The sequence below is a fragment of the Nilaparvata lugens genome, chromosome X (genome assembly GCF_014356525.2).
Source record: "Nilaparvata lugens isolate BPH chromosome X, ASM1435652v1, whole genome shotgun sequence".
Taxonomy (NCBI): Eukaryota; Metazoa; Arthropoda; class Insecta; order Hemiptera; family Delphacidae; genus Nilaparvata; species Nilaparvata lugens.
In genome coordinates, this window is record NC_052518.1 from 99,816,428 (window position 1) to 99,840,636 (window position 24,209).

General features: G+C 31.9%; 1 protein-coding gene across 1 annotated transcript in view; it reads right to left on the reverse strand.

The window, feature by feature from the left end:
- Positions 1 to 24,209, reverse strand: part of LOC111058550 (RIMS-binding protein 2) — a 196,712-nt gene that overhangs the window by 67,854 nt on the left and 104,649 nt on the right. Inside the window, exons 17-19 of the mRNA XM_039442150.1 lie at positions 19,659 to 19,790; positions 15,368 to 15,397; positions 9,093 to 9,101 (exon numbers count right to left, since the gene is read on the reverse strand). Of these exons, the coding sequence (XP_039298084.1) occupies positions 9,093 to 9,101; positions 15,368 to 15,397; positions 19,659 to 19,790 (171 nt within the window). The remainder of the gene's footprint in view (positions 1 to 9,092; positions 9,102 to 15,367; positions 15,398 to 19,658; positions 19,791 to 24,209) is intronic.

A 24,209-nucleotide genomic window follows, 5' to 3' on the forward strand; every position in this document is an offset into this window, starting at 1 on the left:
GCGATGGCATAGTAGCCATCCACACTCTTGCGCTCGTCGTTATTTGTACGCACTTGACAAGAGTGTGGCGCCGTCATAATAATTTTCAATAAAAATGCAAATGGAGATTGATAAAGCGAATTACTACATATTTACTTGTACTGAAGTTCTCATTTCAAGTGCTAAGCCTTAACTGCAACTTAATTGCAAGCCTTATACTGCAACCCGCGCAGTTTTTCTCTTAGTGACTAATTCTGGATTCTGGCAAGTCTGGGATCTTTATCAGTTTTGAAAGTCTGATTATAAAAATTGTGAAGCTATTGTTATACAGATGAAGTTATTATGGCTTACTATCAATGGACCCAAAATGGACCCAATGGATTTTACGAGTTTTGACTGTTAAGTGCGAATTTGAACACACAAATAATTTGTGAAAAATTTGATTTTTGATTTTGAAACTTCTTCATTGTCCCATAAGTTCACACAGCATGGAAGAATTCACAGAATAATTATAAAAACAACTCACTTACTTACATGGGCTACTTTTTTACAAATTAAAAAACAATATAAAAACCTTATATCAGGTTTTTAAGTACCCTTTATTATTAAAAACTTTAAAATATTCCAACTACTAGTTTCGACCCTAACTTAGGTCATTTTCAACTTGAAAATGTACGAAGTTAGGTTTCAACTTGAAAATGGTCTAAGTTAGGGTCGAAACTAGTCGTTGAAATATTTTGAAGTTTTTAATAATAAAGGGTACTACAAGGTTTTTATATTGTTTTTAATTTTTTAAAATAATTATATTATTCTTCAAAAACAATAAAGCTCAAAGGTATATTACCTGTTTGGGTAAACTTTGAATATAAACTATATAGTTTTAAGAAATGAATCTAATTTTCATTTTTCTTATCATTCATCGTTCTCAAATTTTGACATATAGTATTTGTTGCTGGTCAATCGTTCTTATGACCATATTTGGAATACTTGGGCGTGTCTAACCTCGGCCAATGACAATAGAGCTCAACTCTCATTTGTCAACAGTTATTGGCCAATCCTAGGACTCCACCAATACTATGTATTCTGATGCTCAATGTTCGAGCCTTTCTGCACGATTTCATGAAACTTGGTCAAGACATTTCAACATGGTCAAGCCGGATACGCTTTAGAAGTTCGCAATGGAATTATCGGGGACAACTATCGCTATAGAAATCATTATATGTTCCAGGGTACTCGTTGTAATCCGTACCTGTTTTGACAATACTCAAATGTCTTGACCGAGCTTGGTGATTCTAGCATCAGTTGATTAGAACCCCAGTATACTAGATTGATAAAATGGTGTTACAATCAAAACTAGTATCTCAAATTGTTCCTATAAATCTGTGTGCTTTTGATAGCATCAAGCCGTTCTATTGAGGTCTCGAAAATATTGATCATACTCATGTTTCGTGATGTGGGCATCATCTTAGGGGAAGAACGTCAAAATGTCTCTTCAGGTGTCCGTATAGAGCTGGTGATTATTTCTTACACTCTCAGCAAACTGAGAAACAAAGCATCGCGTTAAAATTTCAAGTAATCATGTTAAAATCGCCTGGTGGTGTACACTCTCCATGGAGGCTTATTTTTGTTCTCAGATTTTCTTAATAATCATAATCTGCAAGGAACATTTTTATTTACGTACTCAAACCCTCAAGTAACAAAATGAAATGCCTTCCATGTAATGCTATTTTGAAATTGGAAAGTGAAACTTCCTAAACAATATTAGCCTGTGTTTCAAGTCAGGTGAATACGAAACTTGTATTTAAGCGAATAGGGATTTTCAATCTGAAACAATAACTGGGCTATCAAAAATAGGAAATGATGGAAATTTGAATACGGATGCTTGTATAAACATTTCCCCAGAATTGATATTGTTCGTGATTATAACAATCACAGTTGATTCATTTCTTTTATTTTAACGTATGTTATATTTTGTTTGTTTTCAGTACAGGGGTTTCTTTTCTAAATAATAAACACATTGTCATTGTTTTATTGTAAGCGTATGGCTTTGAATGGTGGGGAGACCCAAGGGTAGTTCCACCTCGCCGTATATAGTCCAAAGTTCCCCAATGGGAAACCGGACACTAACGTTATAGTGAGCACAATACTTTAAATTTAACAGATTGTCATGATTTAATTATTCGCTTGTATAAAAGTGCGTACAGACTTATACGCCACGAACACGCGCATTTCACTTTTCATCAGCTGATGCTATCCTAATTATATCTGTGCCTGTACAGAAACAGTAAGATACAGATATAATAAGCATAGCATTAGCTGATGGAAAGCGAAATGCGCGTGTCAGGGGCGCATAAGTCTGTAGACATCTTTACATTTTGCAATCCATTGGCTTGGGGTTTGAGTGTAACTTTCTAAAAATTTTGGGTTAAAGTGATCAAATTCCAACCGGAGCTTGAGATTGAATCAGAAAGTCGTTAGAATTCGCCTCAAAAGGAATAATTTTGGTCAAATACACCTGAAGCTTTGAGACGTCACTCAATTTACCCTCATGTTAACAAGCCTGTTTTGGGAGCCTTACTACTTACTCTTAGGTGTGATGCACACCGGAGAAACGCGTTTCGTGAAAAAAGTTTCAGGAAACGTGAAACGAAAGTTGCTCGCAATCGACTGATAAGATTAAGCAGGGAACGTTTCTTTTGTATGCATGCGCGAGTGAAACGGATTGCATGAAACAAGTTCCATGAAAGAGGGCTTCACGAAATTTGTTTGTCCGGTGTGCATCCCGCCTTAGTTTTTACAATGAAGAAGAGACATACTTTTGATCATCTTTTCTACGATGATGCCCACATAGGTTTTCCAATTATAAGTAGGAGATAAGATGAAATTATAAGAGGAACTATGTGTAGGTAGAACCCACAACTCTTGCAGATAAAGTTTATCAAAAGTCGCTCAGACTGAGCTGTTCAAAAGGTACAATAGTAATACAATTTTCAATTTAATGTTCCAATCAAAATCTTCATCATATAAGTTCCAATTTATTTGGATTGATGAATAGAATCATTTTAAACACAAGACTATGAAATTTAATATAATCATAGTAACACAGAAAATCTTGTTTCACATTGTCGTGGAGTTCTCGATAGTCCTATTTAGTTGCATGAATAATAATTATGTCTCTTTCATTTATACCTGTGTTAAGATTTATTCATAGAATGAACATAATCTACTCATGTCTGCTACAGACTCTCTTCCTATTATATTTTACATTACAATTTAATATAATCATAGTAACACAGAAAATATTGTTTCACATTGTCGTGGAGTTCACGATAGTCCTACTTAGTTGCATGGAAAATATGTTTCTTTCATTTATACCTGTGTTAAGATCTATTCATAGAATGAACATAAACTACTCATGTCTGCTACAGACTCTCTTCCTATTATATTTCACATTACATATAGAGTATTGCAGGTACTTATTGAGCAAGTAGAATCAATATAACTAGTCTCTGCAGAGAGTTTTACAATGATATTATTTGGATGAATTCATTAATTTTCTGCCTCTTATAACAATATTGACACAGTGAGCAGTATGGTGGTTGAAGTTTGTATCAGTGTTGAAGCGTTCAATTAATCAATAATTGAAAATTATTACAAAACAGTTATTTTCAGACGGCTCTAAAACACCAAGTGACCAAAAAATCGTGATTATTATATGGAGTAGGTGCTGTAAGTATTTCACATATATATAAGAATCATTAGCAACAAAAAACATAAAGTGATTAGATTATATATAAAATTTCGTGCTTATTCCATTAAGAGTAAATAGTACAGAAACATTGAATAAAAAGCAGTGCATTAATGAGTGATTCTGGACAGTTATGTGAAGGAATATTGTAGAAAAACAGTATTGCTGGGATACCCCAGATAATAAATGCTTGCTGGAAACGAGTGGAAATATTATTGTTTGAATATAACTGCAGCTTGTTCCCCAATTTATCTTAATTCAGGCTCGTTTCTATTGAAGTAATACTGAATAAATAAGCTGGGTCATTTGATCATGATGATAATTTTGTAACCTTTTTAATGCAAATTTCAAAGTGATTTCAAGTTGAATAGTATTCTTGTTCCACCCAAAATATTCTGTGATCATATTCTCTCTCAATTTAAGATGAACAATTTTCTTTTAAAATTCACAAGAACAAATTACAAAATATCCAGTGATTACATCTGTCATGTATTTCTATCATTACTTTTTGAGATATGAGCGACTGAAGTTTGAATTTTTTGGACAGAACATTTCAAATTCGGTACGATATAAATCCATGAGATTTAGAGGATGGATTCTTCATGGTATTGTTGATCTAGTGAAACAAAAATTTTCTGAAAATATCAATTTTTGGAAAAGTTATTCAATTTACCTAAAATAACGCAACTAAAGGTTATTTTTAGTAAATTGAATAACTATATTAAAAATTGATATTTTCAGAAAATGTTTGTTTTACTAGATCAACAATACCATGAAAAATCTATCCTCTAAATCTCATGGACTTATGTTTTACCGAATCAGAAATGTTCTGTCCCAAAAATTTAAACTTTAGGCGCTCATATCTCAAAAAGTAATGATCAGAAAAAAATTTCCTTAGAAAACTTTTTCATTTTCATAGCTTGATGATATACAAATCAAAAAACTTTGAAAAATATCACGAGTAAAAAGTTTATTTTTAGCCTTTGCACAGCCTTAATGAATTTTCAAAGTATATTCTGACTGTTCATTCCAAGTTAACTGTTCTGTGACTTTCTTTATATCACTGAGGTAATCTTGCAATCAACCTTGATTATTCAAGAAATATTCGAGATCTTGACAACTATTTATGTTTTCAATTTATTCACCAATGTATATTGTATCAATTTAAATGAGTATTTGCTTACTGATCAGCTTCATTGTTTCAGTATAAGATTTATTGAAGTTTTATGGTATCCTTTCCAATGTTATTTCTTTACATGTATTCTGAAGTAATGCTTGTTTGATAGAAAATTACTTGACTACAGGTTTGATAATTTAAATTCCTATACAATAGTTTTTTTTTGAATTCAACCTTTTTTGTTTACAGTTGAGTCATTTTGAAATAGAATAGAATAGAATGACTGCCTTTATTTTATACCTGGGAGGGCGAAGTTAGGGCGCAGTCGGCCCTCTCTTACACTTAACCCTCCAGGGTTGATGAAATGATTGATAAGGACAGTCGAGATCATTTTGGTATTTGAAAATAGAATTTTAAAAGTTGAGAGCTCATCCACAGTACTTGAAAGTATATTTAAATATGAAAATAGTATATTATTATAAAGTACATAGTTCGAAATGCTGATAAAGGAACATTCACCTGATTAAGTTATTGACATTAATTTGTCAAAGAAATAGCTACAGTACCTTATATACTCGTACTCATCTATCTATTATATTCGGACTAAATCATTTTTGGGTGTTGTCCAGTCATGTACAAATTTAAATAATCGGGGTTATCAACATAATTATGACTATACTGATTGCAGTCCAATGCAATTGAATTTTCATCTAATACAATACAATTGAGACTAGGCCTAAATTTGTCTACTTGATTTTTTACTTCATAACGAAAATGGGATCTTTCCTACTAAGCCTAGCATTCTATACACATATCACGCACTAAGTGGAATTCAATAACTCAGTACCTTATCCTGACAAATTTTTTAATTTCTTGATAAATAAAGGTAGCCCTCATAAAAAATTAATACTCAGTACCTAATTTATTCAGGATCTTGTCATTACTCAATAATAAAAAAGTATATTTTATGATGAAGCTCTGATGAGAGTTTTGACAACCGTAAACAAACCAAATCATTTGAATCTCTCTTTATTCGCAAAGTTGAATTTACAACTGTAGAAATGAATTATCATTAAAGTGAATGTTCATCACAAAGACATAGTCTATGTGTGAGGAATGAGTTTAGTCATATCCACCTCTAATACAAGGCCGCGACCTACGATATTGCAACGTCGCAGTGTAGGCCTAGAATCTAACAAATTATTGGTGAAAAAGATCAGCTGGTATTTTTTTAAATCTTTTTCACCAATCATGTATTAGATTCTAGGCCTACACTGCGACGTTGCAATATCGTAGGCCGCGGCCTTGTATTAGAGGTGGCTATGGTTTAGTAGATTAGTACATATATAAATATGGTACTGCATATTAAACTACAGTTATTGAATTAATGTTACAGTGATAGAATGAGAGTGTTCATAATATTCAAATGCAATTTTTTTTTAATCTGAATTCAGTAATCAAATCATCACTGATATTCCTTTTATATTCTTGGTATTAAATAACAATTTAATAAGTTTTTTATTTTATTTTTTCCAATTATGTTTCTAAATCGATCATACATTACAGCATTATACAGTTGTGATAGAGATACAATCAATGGAAACGATTGTCAAATAATTATGATAAATAATAATTTTGCATGATGCGTATACAATGCCGGGATTAAATAGAAAAGACTGTTGTAAATAGATAATAAATTATTGTAACAGCTAGTTTATTAAAAAGGGAGTAGAATTCATTATACATTTACCTATACACACACGATGTATTCAGTGTTTATAACGCATTTTTACTAGTAAAACAGTGTTATAGGTGTGTTGTCATTCACTCTTAAGCAAGCATGGATAGAGTTATTGTATTGAATAGTCTTCCAAATCTATCTAAAGAGCACTCTGTACAAATTGGTTTACTCCATGGAGAAGCGGTCACTAAACTCAACTAGGTACTCATGAATTGAAAAGGTTTTTATGTAAAGGGAACTGATGAGCTATATTTATTATAAAACATTAATGATGAATGACAAGATTTGCAAACTACAGGAGAAATAATTTGACTAATGGCAGTTGGGAATTTTAAGTACTTGAAGAAAGGTTGAGAATGAAGCTTTAATTATCTGGGAAATTGATATAAATTTTAATAAAATGTCGTATTCGAATGGTGGAGATTGTAAGTTGAATGTTCTGATGGAAAGTTGTCTCTTAAAATAAGGCCAAATCGATAAGTATCTCGTATCTTGTAAGTATCTAAGTATCTTCTAAGTATCCAAGTATCTTGTAAGTATCTTGTAAGTATCTAAGTATCTTGTAAGTATCTAAGTATCTTATAAGTATCCAAGTATCTTGTAAGTATCTAAGTATCTTGTAAGTATCTAATTATCTTATAAGTATCCAAGTATCTTGTAAGTATCTAAGTATCTTGTAAGGGTCAACCAATGAGGATGGACTTCTCCAGAAATAATTGAATTAGGTAAAGAACTCAGAAAATTATTCAATTTACATCTGTTCAAGATAGCAGATAGATAGATAGATAGATATTATCCAGTGACTTCTTGTGAAAGGGGTTTAGTAGATAGTGCTAGAAGCGTGACTTGATACAGCATTGAGCTTATAGCATAAATTAGCTTATAGCATTGATATTAGCTGAGTTTGCTGAAGCAACTGTGTATATAAATAGGGCAGTTCAGTGAAACAAACACACATCAGGCAGTTGTAAGCTCTAACACTCATGTGCTTCAAATTATCGAGAGACCCGCGTCATCAATGGAAGCAGAGTTCTTCAAGAATAGAGAAGGACGTAGACTATATCACTTTTGATCGATATAGCTACAAGTTAACGATCAATTGATTAGCGTTCAAAAATTTTTGTTCACAGACTAGGATACAACTCCCTCAATATACCAGACAATTTTGTTCTTTATCCATATTTGGTGTTATATCAAAGTTTGAAGTATGTTAACTGTATAAGAAGGAAATCTGTATAAAACAACAATATTGAACAATATTCATCATTTTCAAAATTTATCAATTTGGAAAATACCAAGCTAGTGGATCAAATTGATGATTTAATGATTTCTATAGATAAGAATGCTGGTTACATCATAATACAGTATAGTTCAGTATGTTCATAATCTGTACTGTTTTTTTTTCAGGCTAGAAAGCATTTTTTAGGTAAAGTTGCCTGATTATGACGATATCCTTGACCAATATTTAATACGGTATTCTTAATATTTCGGGAGAAATTTTGTACCTGAATACAAAACACAGAGATTTTTCGCTCATGCAATAATAGTAATTTACCTCTCCATATAAATGTGCAGAATGTAAATGAATTATAAATCATCATCCACGTTTTCCAATATGATAATAACTCAGTTGACTGAAATGCTACATGGCAATCTCTCATTAAGTAAAGTCTATTATTTATCGTTACTCAACAAAGTATTGGAGTTTGTCGGATTTGATATAAATTGCGCTGATTAGCACGATATTTTTGGAAGGTTGGAGATATTTATTCAATTATTGGAGATTTTCAATCCCTTACACTGCAAAATAAATGCATTAGTGGTAGAAAAGCATGAGAGCAACAGATTTCAAGAGTGAGTTCATGAAAAATCAAATCGAAAATAAACCCAAGTGCATGATCATGAATTTTAGCAAATTTACAATAAACTATACATGAATTTTTCTACGGTGAGGAAGATATCGTAAGTATTAATCAGGTTAACCATTCCAAATATCACTATGACACTCCAAGTGAAGAGGCATGTAGGTAAAATTTAATTAGTATTTTGGTATTGATAATAATTTGTTGTATTTAATGCGATCACTATGATAAAGCCTAGTTGGGGAATTTGAAATTTTCAGGTGGATTCAACCACAATTTATTTCTTCAGTTGACGTACCCTGAGAGCTTCCTCACATAATTACTTGTTGAAAAAAAATTGTTATAATTTTTCATCTAATGGAAGATGACAGGAACGAATTTTTCAAGAATTCAAACTCTTCTTTCCGAATAAACTATTTCATGGACACTCTCCATTTCAATCCAACTCTCAAAAAAAGCTTCAGTGGTTATCAGATAACACTATTTATTCATAAATTTGAGATTTTAATATTTATCTATTCATGTTGCAATTTTTTGCTCTCATCTCTGACTTGAAAATCAACTTTCAATTGATTTTTTTTCGATTATTAACAATTTTTACGGATTCCTTATAAATATCGTAATAATTAATAATTTTATTATCACCTTTGCAGCCTTCAATCAATTTCCACGCAAGCAGAAAAAACAGATCAATTGATAAGAGAACATTTAGAATGAAGCAATTGTACAAACAAATCATATTTTATTTATGACAATGTCTTTCGACGTATCCACGCGGTTGGTACGCTCAAATATATTAATTAACTAAAATTTAAATTTCGAAAAGTATTTATTTGGAATTGAACAAGACCCTGTATGTACTTAGTGTAAATCAACCTTTCTACTATTAGATTTTGAAATCTTTACTGGTATTGTATTCAAAAAGGTTTCTAAAGACCTGAAGTACTGATAAAACTGAATAAATTGATTTATAACATATTTCAGCTGAATGGGACCTGATCGAATGTATAATGCAGTCAGTGTTACTGGATGGAGTTTTCAAAAATAATATAATTTTAGCAGATGTGAATCAATTCATAATAATGAAATGAAAAAGCAACAAAACTTACAATAACTTTTCGTGTGGCATATATTAGTGAGAACGATGTGAAAAATGATACAGTTAAATATATTCATCTCTAATTGTTTTGTAGAGAGAAGGTACAGTATGGGAAATTTAAAAATACATTTCAATGGTCATCGTAAGTAGAGTGGAATGCGAGGATATAATGATTAAATAAGGAGTAATATGTTTTGTCTGAAAGTGAATTTGAATGGTTACAAGACCAAAATAATAGAATTTTTTCAATGCGTAAATTGACTCCAATTATACTGTGTAAGATAATATTTTTGTAAAAAATGATTTATGCAGTCCTGAATCCTATTAATTTTCCATTTTCAGTTTATTGTGTTGAATTAACGGCACTCTCAATATCTATTTATCAATAATAATAAATTTGAATGGAACTATACAAGAGTTTAGATCATATGAATTTTTTCGAAAGAGGTTTTCAGGTTTGAAAGCTACTGATAAATAAGTTTTCATGTTTCAAACTCCTATAAAATAAATAACTCAATAAGATGAAAGACTTTAAAGTCAGCATCGATGAGAGATCTCCTATCTGGTGATGCTATTCCTAGACCTTAAGAGAACTCAAGTATTAATTCAAGAAAAAAGTGTTAATAAATAACCAGTCTCAATTATATCTGAATTTAGTATATATAATCGTAAGATATTACAACATTTACTGTAGATATAAGTGAACTTTTCATTTAGATGATATTACAGTATAAACTCTGAAAGTATATTTTTTACATTTCCTATACTCTGATAAAAATTTCTGGGAATCTTTAAAAAAAACAAAAACTACTTTTTATTAGATGATAATATTCGAATTATACGAAATATCTAATAATAAAAAAGTGCAGAATATGACTCCATTTCAATATATTTTGGATAATTATAAAATAAATTTTCCCAGTATAAATTTATATTATGTGTAATGTGAAAAATATTCTTCCCATTGTTCATAGAGTACGTGATGAGTGATTCAATAAAGCATAGAATATGTTTCATTTTCTGGATTGGGAAATTTCGAGTTAATGATCCCAATTTCTGAAGAAAATCACACTGGAATCCGTAAGGTGAAAATGCTGATTATGAAATTTCAAGTGGATAATCTAAATTTGTGAAAGGACAAACCTGTTGCTGAAACATATTCTATGCTAAGAAAGTTCTTGAAGCAGATGCAAATAAGTTCGTTTACCTCTCACTTACATAGCAAGCATAGTACAAAACATTACATGCCTTGATCACAATGAAAATTATGCACATCAGTTTGTTAGAGTACACTCAAGGATTATGAAAACAGTGAACGAGTTAATATGAAAATGTATGAAAGTGCGAGATCAAAAGCAGTAGTTGAAGATGATAGAAAAACTCGAGTTGAAAGAATACAAGACAAAATTATAGATAATTTGTAATACCAGCCCAATCTGTTAACTCATTCCGTTCATATTATACAATTAACGGAAAACTTAAAAGTCGTATACATGACATTGTGATAAGAGTATCAGGAATAATATATCAGTTTCAATTCCAGTAGGCCTATTGAGTTACAGTAACATAGTGTAGAATGTTACAGGTTTTCTAATTAAGTTAATTTGTGTAATGAGTCAAATATTCCACAAATAGAATTATTTTATGTTAGCGTAGCACGGTATGTTGATGTAAAAAATCAATGAATAAGATGTTTGGTCAAACCGGTGTAGTTTCGCGAGAATTTTTTATTGTGGCGGAAATCTAACTCAATCTGCTCTATGATTCGTGATGTTTCATTCTCCTTTGAGCACAGGGCTTGACTCAATTCAAGAAATGTTTTGCTTCACTTCAATAATTCTAGAGCCCAAGAACCGATAGATACGGATATTATCACTTTCCAAACAAATAAGTATATCACATTTTCATGATCTATTAATGTCTTGGGACTCTTGGGAACTCCTGAGACAAAAAGGTGTTTTTTATAATAATTTTAAATTGATCTATGAGTTTCTGTGTATCTCTAACCCCGATCAACGTGGTCGATTTAAATTCGAAGCTCAGGATTCTTACTATAATAAGGATTATAACAAGGACCCTTTTGCGATCCAAGTTGAAGCAAAAAATTCCAAAATTATAATATAAAAACAGACTTATTGCGATTTTCTCAAGAATGTAACGATTTCTAACTCTTCCAACAATAATTGACCATCTCAAAAGCTCTATTAATTTAGATTGGCCCAAGTCCATGAATTTTCCATTCATAAGAAAATCATTTACAGTATTTGTTCACGCATCAGATACTTTTTACTTTCTTTACTTTCCTTGCCCTATCACCATAGGTAAGGAGAGTATTGCTTTCCAAAAAATTAAGGTACTCTAATTTTAAGTTTTCTATACGTTTTAAGGTCTCCTGAGTCCAAAACATGATTTTTATTAAAACCATTGTTGGAGCAGTGGGTATCAGTACTCAAGTATCCAGTTCTTCATGCTCGAAATCAGTAGAGTTCAAATTTGTCAATCAGTTTTCAATCAGAAATGATGCTTGTATAAAACTCTGTGTTTTCCGTTGACCTGTTTCTATTATTTTCAGAATGCTCATTATTAGCCTCCTCACTCTCTAGATCAATTCTTTCATATTTTCAAAAAAACTTCATACTTTCAGAAAGTATTGATGGTATTTCTTTCCTCTCTACAACTATTTAAATTCAAATAATAATTATTAATTACATTTTTCTCAGATATAATTCTAACTTTTGTTGAATAACAACAAAATGAATGTGAATGGCACACCTGAAGTTTCACCTTAATTATGATAATCATATCTTTTTTCAGTTACTAATTGACCAAAAAGAGATAATAAAAATTGTGTTTACGTTCACATGAATAAGAGACAAATTGGTGCATTCATCTATTATATGATGCATTATCGCATCACTAAGAGTGTAAAAATGTGTTGCAGTTGAATATAGTCAATACACCTAAAGTTCAGCAGGACGTGAAATTATCGATTTTCATCAAAAAAATATCGATTTTTTGATGTTGAATTGCCGAATTTAGAATGCATCATGATTCCAATATTAATAGTACCTAATATACAACTGTAAATTCCACCTTGAGTTTGTTTTAGTAGACTGCCATGAATTTAATGAATTCTAACAATTTTTATGATAGCGAAAGTACTTGTATACTTCTACAAAATCTCATTTATTCTTGATTGGGGGAATCGGGTGAATCAATTGGTTTGAAAAATGTATATAGTTCATTTGTTTCAAATATTTTCGAATATTGAGGGTATGAATTGATATATTTTTAAAGAATAGACAGGTTTGTTCTCTTCGTCAATTTTAAAGAGAAATATCTAAGATCTTGGATCTGTCTAATCCTAGATAGATGTCTTTTATTTTCACTTTAGAAACCTTTAGAAACGCAAAGCTAAATTAGTGAAAATAAATTCACATCCCCGCCTTCTTATGTTGTTAATTCAAATAATTTCGAGAATTTCATAAAATTACAAAAAGTGATGTGTGCGAAGTTGAGGCAACATCGCCTAGCGGAGAATGACAGAACTAACTTAAGACATTCTCAAGCTGCGTGCATCCTATTGGTAGAGAGTTGCGAAGGTAAAAAGGTGACTATTCAACCCATTGACCAATCAGACAGCTCTTGGCTGTGGAGGGAGGCGTATAAATACTAACTTAGCCACTCCCACATCAATTATTTCATGTTGCCCTGAGCAGTGTACCCAGAAATAAGAATGCAATAAAAAGGTTATTTAAGGCTGTTTGGTACACTTTTTTTCATTATTTGAATTGGATAATCTTTTTCGATACAATTGTTAAGATTATTGTACGAGTGAGAAAAAGTGGCAACTGAAATTTTCAAGTGGTCTAATAAGCGAGTTATGGGTTGTTGAAGTGCTAATTTTCCAGATTCCGTTTTCTTTCCAGATCATAAACGGTTCCGACTATATTAACAAAACTTCTCTTTGAATTATTCAAAAAATGTATCTTCCCAAACTAAAACATCTTATTCCCCATATCGTTCATAAATAAGAAAGTAACATTTCTTGTAAATTCGATAACTTGTTTATTTTGGCATAAATCGCGAAAAAACGCATATTAGAATAAAGCCAATAATATTCTGAATATATTAAAAAAACTCCAATAGAAAACTCAAAACCGTTTATGATCTGGAAAGAAAACGGAGTTCAACACTTCAACAACACGTGACTCGCTAATTAGACCACTTGAAAATTTCAGTTGCCACTTTTTCTCACTCTTATAATGATCTTAACAATTGTATTGAAAAAGATTATCAATTTGAATAATAAAAAAGTGTACTGAACAGCCTTAATCCAAGAACGACTGAACTAGAAACGTTTAAAATTGTTTCACAGTTTCAGCTGGAAGACCGGGATGTGAGTTTAATTTTACTGATTTAGCTTTGTGTTTCTAAAGTTTTTTAACACATTCTTTAACTAGATTTGTAAAGGTTGGTTGGATATGAATGCTTTCCACATCATTCCTGTCTCAATGGCGAGGATACCCACATTGGATATGTTGTTAATTCAAATCATATGTTTAGTTGAGGCTATTAATTTTTATATCTTGTTGGCTTTCCTCTTTCTCTGGTCGTGTGCCCCCTGTGAGCTTTTTCCCATAACTCCGGGTCTACTGAGCAAATGTTTTTATTAAATTAAATTATTAAATGTGAGATTTTTGTTCATTGTATCTTTTTTGTGGGTAATACACACACAGGCTAAAGGCTTCTACAAGGGAAATCAATGAGGATGTTAATGATTAGACATTAGTGGACCTACAGCTTTAAGTGGGTTCCTAACCACTGTAAGTGATTTTCAACCCACCAATGACATTTAATGAAAACTGTCCTTCAGGTGATCACCCGTTCAACGGGAGTGGCAGTTAAGTGGATTTCAAATTATTTGAACAAAATAGCGCGACAATGGATTTCTATTTGTGCGTGAAAAACTTTCTGAGAATAATATTTCAGGTTGAATTGAACGAGTTCTTCATTAAATATAGAAGCACCAGTAGCCTGATACACTTTTGATGCATATCTAAATTATTTCCCTCAATGACAAGTACTCCAATTGAATTTTTTTCATTTAATACTCCTCATCGTATTACTTCAACTTAATTGGTCGAAATGATGGGAAAATATTATCTTATTACTAAAAGATAATAGGTTCCAATGGCCATATCAACTGGATTCAATCCAATGTAAACTATTTAACCTATATCGGACTATTGTGTAACCTTATCTAAATTTGGGAGAGGAATAGCACAAGGTTACATTATTTCTTCTCTCCCTATTATTTTGATGATCTACTTATTGTATGAATCAATAAAGAATGCAGAAAACAGTTGAAGTTTCACAAAAAAATTGAGAAAAGTTTTAATTGATTGAATATTATTTAATATAACGATAATTTATTTCTTAGTGATTGAGAATAATTTGTGATAATTGTAAAACGTGATGAGTAGATCCTCAGAAAAAATATTAAAGAAGTACTTGAAAATAAGTAGCTTTGTTGAGAATTTAATAATACATAAGAGGAGTGTGTTAGTAAGACCAAAATGTGCATTAACACTTAACACTTGCAAGATTTAAAAAGAGGCAGATTGATTATCAGTTCAGCGAAATCGCCAATGAAGAAAAAAAGAAGTAATTTTATTTGAGATTTCCCGACACTTGACGGTCAAGGAAAAGCTGGGTTAGGTCAATTGCAGCATGCATGTCTGAATGATAAGCTAAGTTAACGAGCAAACAAAAATGTCAAATGCATTTATCGATCTGAGAGGCAAGGATGTACTCTCACCTGTATCTTCCAATTCCACTATTGAAAGCGCTGTTAGAAGAATGCAATATAATTTCAATATATGCATATTTTTTATATGCAATATAGTTTGAACAAATAATTTCCTTTCATGGGACAAAATAAATGTTTGCGATATTAGTGGATTATTTTGGTAGTGATCCACTACCAAACGAGTTTAATTTGAAGTTGTAAAATTATCATGATGAAAACCAAACATGAATAGCAATGAAAGTGAAAAAGCATCACGAGATAAATGGAAATGTTTTTAGGAAAGCCAACTAATATTTAAAATACATGTCCATGTTTTCGAACTTAAATTATCTTCCATTTAAACTTCCAAGCATGACGATAAAGAAGCGAGAAAATGTATTTAAGACTGTAATCTATCTCACTGTAGTATTTATAATTATGTACTGTGAATTAGCTATTTTATTTATGGACAAGAAAGCAAACAGTTGTAAGAAGTATACTGTGATCATTAAATTGAGATAGTTTTCACGAAAAGTTTTGAACTTCTTCTCCTACTCAGTATCGATTCACAATTTTTTCAAGGATCAATCATGTATTCTCTTTTTAACCACCTGCCTCTTTCGAATCAAGCAAATGTGTTTTATGGCCTGAAATAAACTATAGAGACTCGTTAATATAAAAAGTAATAGAGAGCTTGAATATCTGCTCATTTGATTGAAATAAAGAAAATCCCCGTGAAAGCAATGGAAGTGCAAACTTTTCTAAAAGCTGTTAAAATACTTCTTAGAAGATCAATTTCCACTCAATGAGTGAAGGAGAGATCAACATAAAAGAATCAAACAAAGCCACAACATTTTCTAAGGGCAGATTTGCGTGCCTCATACCCAAGTAAATGAGTAGATCAATGTGTGTATACTTATACCAATGCTCAAGAACAATGTTTTTGAGCTCAGAGGTCCGTGAATAAATTTATTCCTACAGAACTTCTGTCATTTAATGAGTATTGTAATATGTAATATGTATATTTTTTTATTTATTCTTCATTGCTGTCCTACATTCATTTAAGAATTGAAAATATGTAATAAGTATCTCGACAGCGAAAATGTGAAGGTGCGTAAATACTTATGCACCATGAACACATGCGTTTCACTTTCCATCAGATGATGAAAAATCAGCTTATTATATCTGTATCTTACTGTTTCTATAAAAATACAGATATAATAAGAATAGCATCAGCTAATGAAAAGAGAGATGCGCGTGTTAGTGGCTCATAGGTCTGTAAGCACCTTAATACGAGAGGAGTACACAATATTCTGTACTGATATTGTTTTAGTCGATCTGACTTGAGTCAGCCTGTACAAGGTGATTTTGCGAATTATACTGTTTATGAAACTATTTTCATCTCAATTTATCAATTCTGAAAATATTTGAATATAATCGGCAATACCTAATCACTTCTCAACGCAATTTTAAATGAGAAATAATTTGAACTCTACTGATAATTTGAACTCGCCTTCATATAGCGTTTGCTGTTTATCGAATTATTCTAGATGGAATTTTGTATCATTATTATCAACTATTGTCTTGAGGCAGCATAGCTCTAACCTCAGTTTATAGCTCTAATCTCAGTTTATCTTCAATGTTTTCATCCACTCGCTCTCTTTTCATCAACTGTTTATGTATATAAATCTCTCTCACTTCAAGTGTCTAAGTGTCTGTCTCTCTGACATTGATGTCTCTCTGAATGTTTGACTCTTCTACTGTATGTCTGTCTTTCTCTCTGTATGTTTGTTTGCAGGGATAAGTGTAAGAGAGGGCCGGCTGCGCCCAAACTTTGTCCTCCCAAGATTAAAATGAGGGCAACAATTCAATTCCATTCTATGCATAAAAATTCGCATTCGAAGTTTTGATCCTAATCTAGTACAGTATGATACTGTTAATTAATTTTACAACACGACAGTAATTGTATAAGTTTCTACACCTATATCTCTTGTTTTGAATATGTCATAACATGAACAGTGAGAGGACTCTATCTAAGTCTTCAAATTTTCATTAATCTTCTTTAATTTTCATTAATTTTTATTTTAATTTTCACTAAGCACTGATCTTTATTGAGATGATTTTGATGTGTATGTCAAACTTTTCAAAGTATGTCAATTTTGTATTTATTCTAAACTGGCAGGTAACCCGTGCTCCGCAAGGGTCTAATTAAAAACTTGACAAACTGATAACTTGATCAACTGAAAGATTAAAACACTGGCCAATAACCATCCTCGGTAAAGCATATCTAGACTATATGCAAAATTTTAAGTTAATCAGTTGAGTAGTTGAGTCGCGATGATGCGCCATTCGTGAATTTCCTATCCCGTTCGTGTATAAGCCAATTCTTTCCTTTATTAAATTATAGATGTATTGAAAACGAATAACAAAGTTGAGTTCTACGAAGCTAAAGTCAATGATCTCTAAACAAAACTCTATGATGTTCTCCCTTGACCTGGAAATTCACTCTCCTTGTGTAGGCCTACAATTTACTTATGAATTTTCTTGTACTTGTGATTTTCTTCACTCATTGAATTTTCTAGTAAAGCGATTTGATAAATTGTTTTAAAATGATTAATAATCCACTACGTTAAGAAATTTTCATGAAAGTGATTTCAATCTTGAAACGTTTCTAACTTTGCTTAAAAATAGAAGTGTAGTATCTGAGATTACCGAAAGCAGTAATGCAAAATCTATAAACTACAAGTGAAAATGCAAAAAGCGATATTCAGCTCTACAATATTGAAAATGCCATTATAATTTTACTTGCTGGCGATTTCTCCGAGGAATGTACCCTCACTGTTCTCACCGATTTTGCACAAAAATGGAAGTAATGTCAAATTCAAGTACTACTACAATGCAAATAGTTGTAGTCATGGATTAGCAGAACATCAATATAAATGCATAGGATTCCCCAAAAAATCTAAGTTATGATATGCAGAGAATTACGTACAATTCTATCGAGAATATGAGCATTATGGGTAAATACATTATTTCAAAAATAGAGTTTGAATCATAACTCGGACAATGGCGATATGTAATTATTATAAATATTAGTTTTTCACTGACATTTAGACTAGCTTGATTTTCAAAATATACTTGACCAAGAAAAGCTACAGTGGAACATTGGTTAGTCAAACTATTTTATTATCATCCGGTTTTTCCGAATTGTCCAGTCCTCATCCCTTCTGCGAAAATGTTTTTCATGTTGGTTCATTCTAGTTGGTTCATTGAATTGGTATTATCTACATGTTTTAGAAAATATCAAGGCTCTGTTACGCAAGAAAAAACTCAACACCTAACTGTCTAAAATTTAATATATGAACAAGAAGATCACTCACATAGATAACATTAAAAGTAAGATCATTTTTAGTAGTATAGATCAAGACGAAGCTCCTAGTTTTCTTGTCAAAGCAAAGAAACTAAATTATATTGGAGAATTGGCTCAAAGGAATAAATTAGATTCTTTAGTTGATTCGCCAGAGGTTAATATATTAATAATTAATATAACCAGTGGTTAAATTAACCACTATTGATAAAACTATTTAGTTCTATCAGATTCAATCAATTTTTATAATATTGATGATCAATGTTAGGTAATAATTACTGTGGAAATATTCTATAGTTTGTAAATGCTAGAAGCATTAGAATCTACCGCCATAATGATCGATTGTTATCTTGTATCGTTCTGTTTTGCTTGATAATATGAAACGACAATACAAATAATATATCTAGTCGGAAAATATGTCTCATGATGCGCAATATTCAGAACTTGATTAGAATTCAATGATTGATAGTGTAGTATTTTAAGTAATAGTTTAAATCGAATACGAAGGATAGAAAATAAACATTGGAAAACAAAGGAAAGTTTTTATAGAGATAGGCCTAATGGAAGTCAGGTAGATGAAGAGGTGATGTGAGGTCATGCCAAGTTTTCAACGTATTTTGATACAAACCTAGGTGATCTGTATTCTCTAAACAAAAACTCAATCTAGAAAAAATAATGAGACATGGAAAGCGGGAGGTGGATGTTAATGATATCTGAGTATTTTCTCAGGTTAATGGGTGCTGTAATATTACATCGGATGAACCTACACAGTTATGATATATATCTCATCTGATATGTTGACAGTATGAACGCATGCATCCTTTACATCTCGCACTTGGATTTTACACATTCAAAATATATATATTATTCAAATCTACAAACAAAATCCACTGTCAAAATTTAATTCTCATTTGGATGCTGAAAATACAAAAGAAAATGTTCTAATAAACATACCTTTTGGAAGGGTTCGGAAGTCTATGTGGCAGGAATATCGTTCAACAGGAATGGTTGTTTTTTCATTGAAGTTGGGGGCCCTGATGTTTTTAGCTCGGACCGTGACCCTATACACTGTGTTTGGTGCAAGCCCTAAGAAACACATCACAGTGTGCTATGAGCAACAAGTTTTTTCAAAATGAATACATGTCTATGAATACTAAAACTAGGGATGGGTATCGATACATCGATGTTTAGAAACATCGATGTTTCAACATCAAACATCGATGTTTACTGTTCGATGTTTTTCACTTATCGATGGTTTTACCTAGACATCGGTCATTCGATGTTTTCCCAACAAAAAAGAATTTTTCAATCAGGCTCTCTGTATTTTTATGTGAGACTGTTGGATACTCTTGAAGATTTACATAACTGTGGCCCTTGTCAAGGTTAGATACCTATTTATAATTGAATAAGAGGGTCGGATTTTTCGTTTCTTAGGAAGAAAGAGTTTTTCTTATTACAAGTGCTTTTCTCAACATACGTTTAATACCAATTATTAATCTAGCTCTGGAATAGAGGTCCTCGTATTGTATGGAATGTATATAGCCATAAAAAACACCTCTATTCATTCTCATTTCCTAAATAAAACTATCAGGTATTGAATGAATACGATTATGAGTAACAATGATTGCTAAAATTAGCTTAGGATGAAATCCCAAGACAGAATCTTCGAGGATATCCCGAGAGGTTTCTGACTCAACTATTATTGGATTTTCTTTTTTATATTCGATTAAATACCAATCTCTGTTGATAACGTAGAGTTTGATTACCTACAACTACAAACAATTTATTAACTTACAGTTTTGTTGCTCCCAATCAATAATATTCCTTTATAGTTAACTACTTTTTTAAAGCTCTGTCCCTTTCTTTTACATGTACATGAAAAAGGAAATTGATTTCACTATCTGAGTTACTCTAAGGATATAATAGTCTTCCGTAAAATGTACGGCAACACGTCGATGTTTAAAACATCGATGTTTACTGTTCGATGTTTTTCACTTATCGATGTTCAGGAGAAAAAACATCGATGTTCAAAACATCGATGTTTTGTCTTTCGATACCCATCCCTAACTAAAACACAATAAAAATAATGAAGCAAATGGTGATGTAAACAAAACATAATAATTTGAAGTTTCCTTAGTGAGCAGATGTGATGAAAGTAATAATATAGAATACAAATTGAGTTTGTACGATTGAATGTACAGTACAATGTGTCACAGTGACTAGAAAACATACTTCTAGTTGGCGATTGGACGAGATCCAAAGAATGCTGAGATTATGTGATTGGCAAAGATGCTGTGTATGAAGCAAACACAACAGCAACATGACGAGACAATATTCTGATCTACAACATTCAGTCAGTGAAGTCCAAAGTTACTTACTGACCAAGTTCACTGTTACAACAAACAACACTGAAGAATTCGATAGTATACAATTTAATGTACATACTCTTGGAAGTCCCTAAAATACGACTCGTTATATTATCCTCTACCACCAATCATATTTGAAAAATTTTAATGTTTTGAAATATCTAATCTTAATAACGAATCAGAAGAATTCGATTTTTCAATATTGTGAATTCAAAACAATGGTCCCTTTCATTTTTAATCAACAGTTGATTACTAGTCTATATTTTTGTCCATTCAGTAACTGTTGAATGGACATAAATATGGAAGGCTGGAAATTGATTCCCATAATTGATTCTTCAATTCCCAACCAATGATTTCGGTTTTGAACAGTAACTGTTGAATGGACAAAAATATAGAAAGCTGGAAAAAGATTCCCAAACTTGATTCTTCGATTCCCTTGTTGACTTTTCATGCTACCATGTATAAAAAGCTTGATGGGCCGGTTTCCGAGCTCGGGATTCAGCAAAGTTCTGGATTTTCAGAAATAGGAACCGTAAGAGAACATCAACTCTTGTGGAGATATTCACACAGTCATTGACTCCTAAGCTCTTATCTGTCAATGTATGAAGACTCCCATAAGAACTAGTGCCATTTAAAAGGTTCCTGTTACGGGAACAGAAATTCATTGGAAAGAAGTCTTAGCAACTTAATTAGACCTTACATCATTGGGTCCAGAGTGGATCTATTTAAAAGTCCCAAGTTTTTTAATAGAATATATGATTTATCCCAATGAATATTAATTATTTAATTTGTAATTTATTGAAATAAAGGACTGGTTTCCGAGCTCGGGATTTAGCTAAGTTCTGGACTTTAAACAGCTGGACTCAGAAATTTGGCTTTCCGAAACGGGGCATAGTCGTAGTCAACGTTTAAATTAAATTTCGAAAAACTAGAAAATTGAACACAAAATAAAGAGAAAATATTGTAAAGTTTCAGCTGTTTTGAATTATTTAGGAATGTTTCATTTCGTCAAGGAAAAACCTTTCCAAAATTATAGAATAAAAATTATCATAAAGTTTGGAATTTTCTAATTAATTGTGATAGATTTAATTTAGTTTAGGAGTATTTTTGACGTTTTGGTTTGCCGGGAAGTTTTAGAAGTTTTAGAAGTATTTTGGTTTGCCGGGTGACACTTCAAGAAACTGCGTTACGTTCCCACGTTATGCACTCACAATGAGAGCGAGTGAGAGCGTTCGTTTCAGTTCACGGTCGTCTGGAAAGAGCACGAATAGGAGCAATGGCGAGCAACGCAGCAGCAATCCGAAGGCATTCACCTGGAGAGAGAGTGAAATGGAGCAGTCAACCTGCGCAGGCGCCGCAAGCAATCTCCTGCGACTGCGCCTGCTTAGGTGAATAAGTGAATAGGTTATGTTGTAGTAATACTATAATGCATATCACATAATCATGCATAATTGAATAGGTTATGTTGTAGTAATCACAATGTTGTGGTTCAGTGCGAGATTCTTATAAATTAATGTTTTAATATAATTCTTCGTATAAATAAATGTTTTTAATTGTTACTATTATTTCATCCTTCTTCCTACTATACAATGAATATTCACATTGAAATTATTTTACCACTCAAGTCGTTGTCACGTAAAACTTTCGCCCGTATACCGACTTTACAGGCAACCATGCAATTTTTTAAATTAAAAAAATATTTTTGTGTGTTTTGAATTGTAAATTGTGTGTGTAATTGATCATTGATCATTGTGTGATTGATGTTAAGTGACACATAACCTAGCTACATTTGGACTGTTGTATAAATTGGAATTGTATAATTAGAATTGGAACCGTTTTGGGCTTATAAGCCTGTGGTACTTTTCTGTAAGTTGTATAATTCTGAATGATTGAATAGATGAATAAAAACTACGACTACGCCCCGTTTCGGAAAGCCAATTTTCTGACTCAGCTGTTCAAAGTCTAGAACTTAGCTAAATCCCAAGCTCTGAAACCGGCCCTTCATTTCAATAAATTACAAATTAAATAATTAATGTTGATTGAAATAAATCAAATATTCTATTAAAAAACTTGGGACTTTCAAATAGATCCACTCTGGATCCAATGATGTATGTACTTGCCTAAGGTCTAACGTAAGTTGCTAAGACCTATTTCCAATGAATTTCTGTTCCCGTAACAGGAACCTTTCAAATAGCACTAGTTCTTTTGGAAGTCTTCATCCATTGACAGATTAGTGCTTAGGAGTGCTTAGGACTGTGTGAATATCTCCACAAGGTTTCTTACAGTTTCTATTTCTGCTCTACAGAACAGGAATTTATTGGAAAACAGGGCTTTATGAAAGGAAATAGCAGCGCTCTAATTTTGATCAATTATAATGGTAAGGGCTATAAGCCTGTTTTCTATTTCCAAGCATTTTATGATTTATGTGTTTTTGTCTCTGTTGAATAATAATATACTTTGAAATCTGAAACAATATGCTGCCCAACACCATCCGTTAACAGTGGCTAATTTCTGGGCATTTGAAACATAGATGTTCATGAAGCGGTGTCTCCACCCTATTGAATCTTACCCCTTTCAACGCTAACTCTCAGACTTTCAGCCCTTCAAGAGACCACAAAATTAAAAAAACCAATCTCCGATAATACGGTACTGAGACAACAACTTGTAATTGGCAGTTTCCGATAGATTTTTTCCATTCAATAAATACTTTGATATAATTACAATAAATAATTCCAAATACTTTGGGCCGATTTCATGAACTTTTGGTGGAATGTACATGAAAACGTTTAATTTCAAATGCTGTAAAGTGTTGCTTGTTGTGACATGATACCATATTCTGGTAGCATACCGCTTTTAGTAGCATATCAACATAGAGAAATAATAGCTTGAGTAGATATCCCATGGTATAGGGCGTTTATGTCGCAACTTTTACTGTTATCTCAAGCCGATAGTTCACGTATTTCTTTCCCAAAAAGGTGTGTGACGCTGGTAGTCTCTCATATTGTGCCGTTCATACACTCTCACCCCAACAAAACAGTAAAAATCTACAATAATCGATAGTAATCGACTTGAAATAGCAGTAAAAGTTGCGACATAAACGCCCTATACCATGGGATATCTACTCAAGCTATTGTTTCTC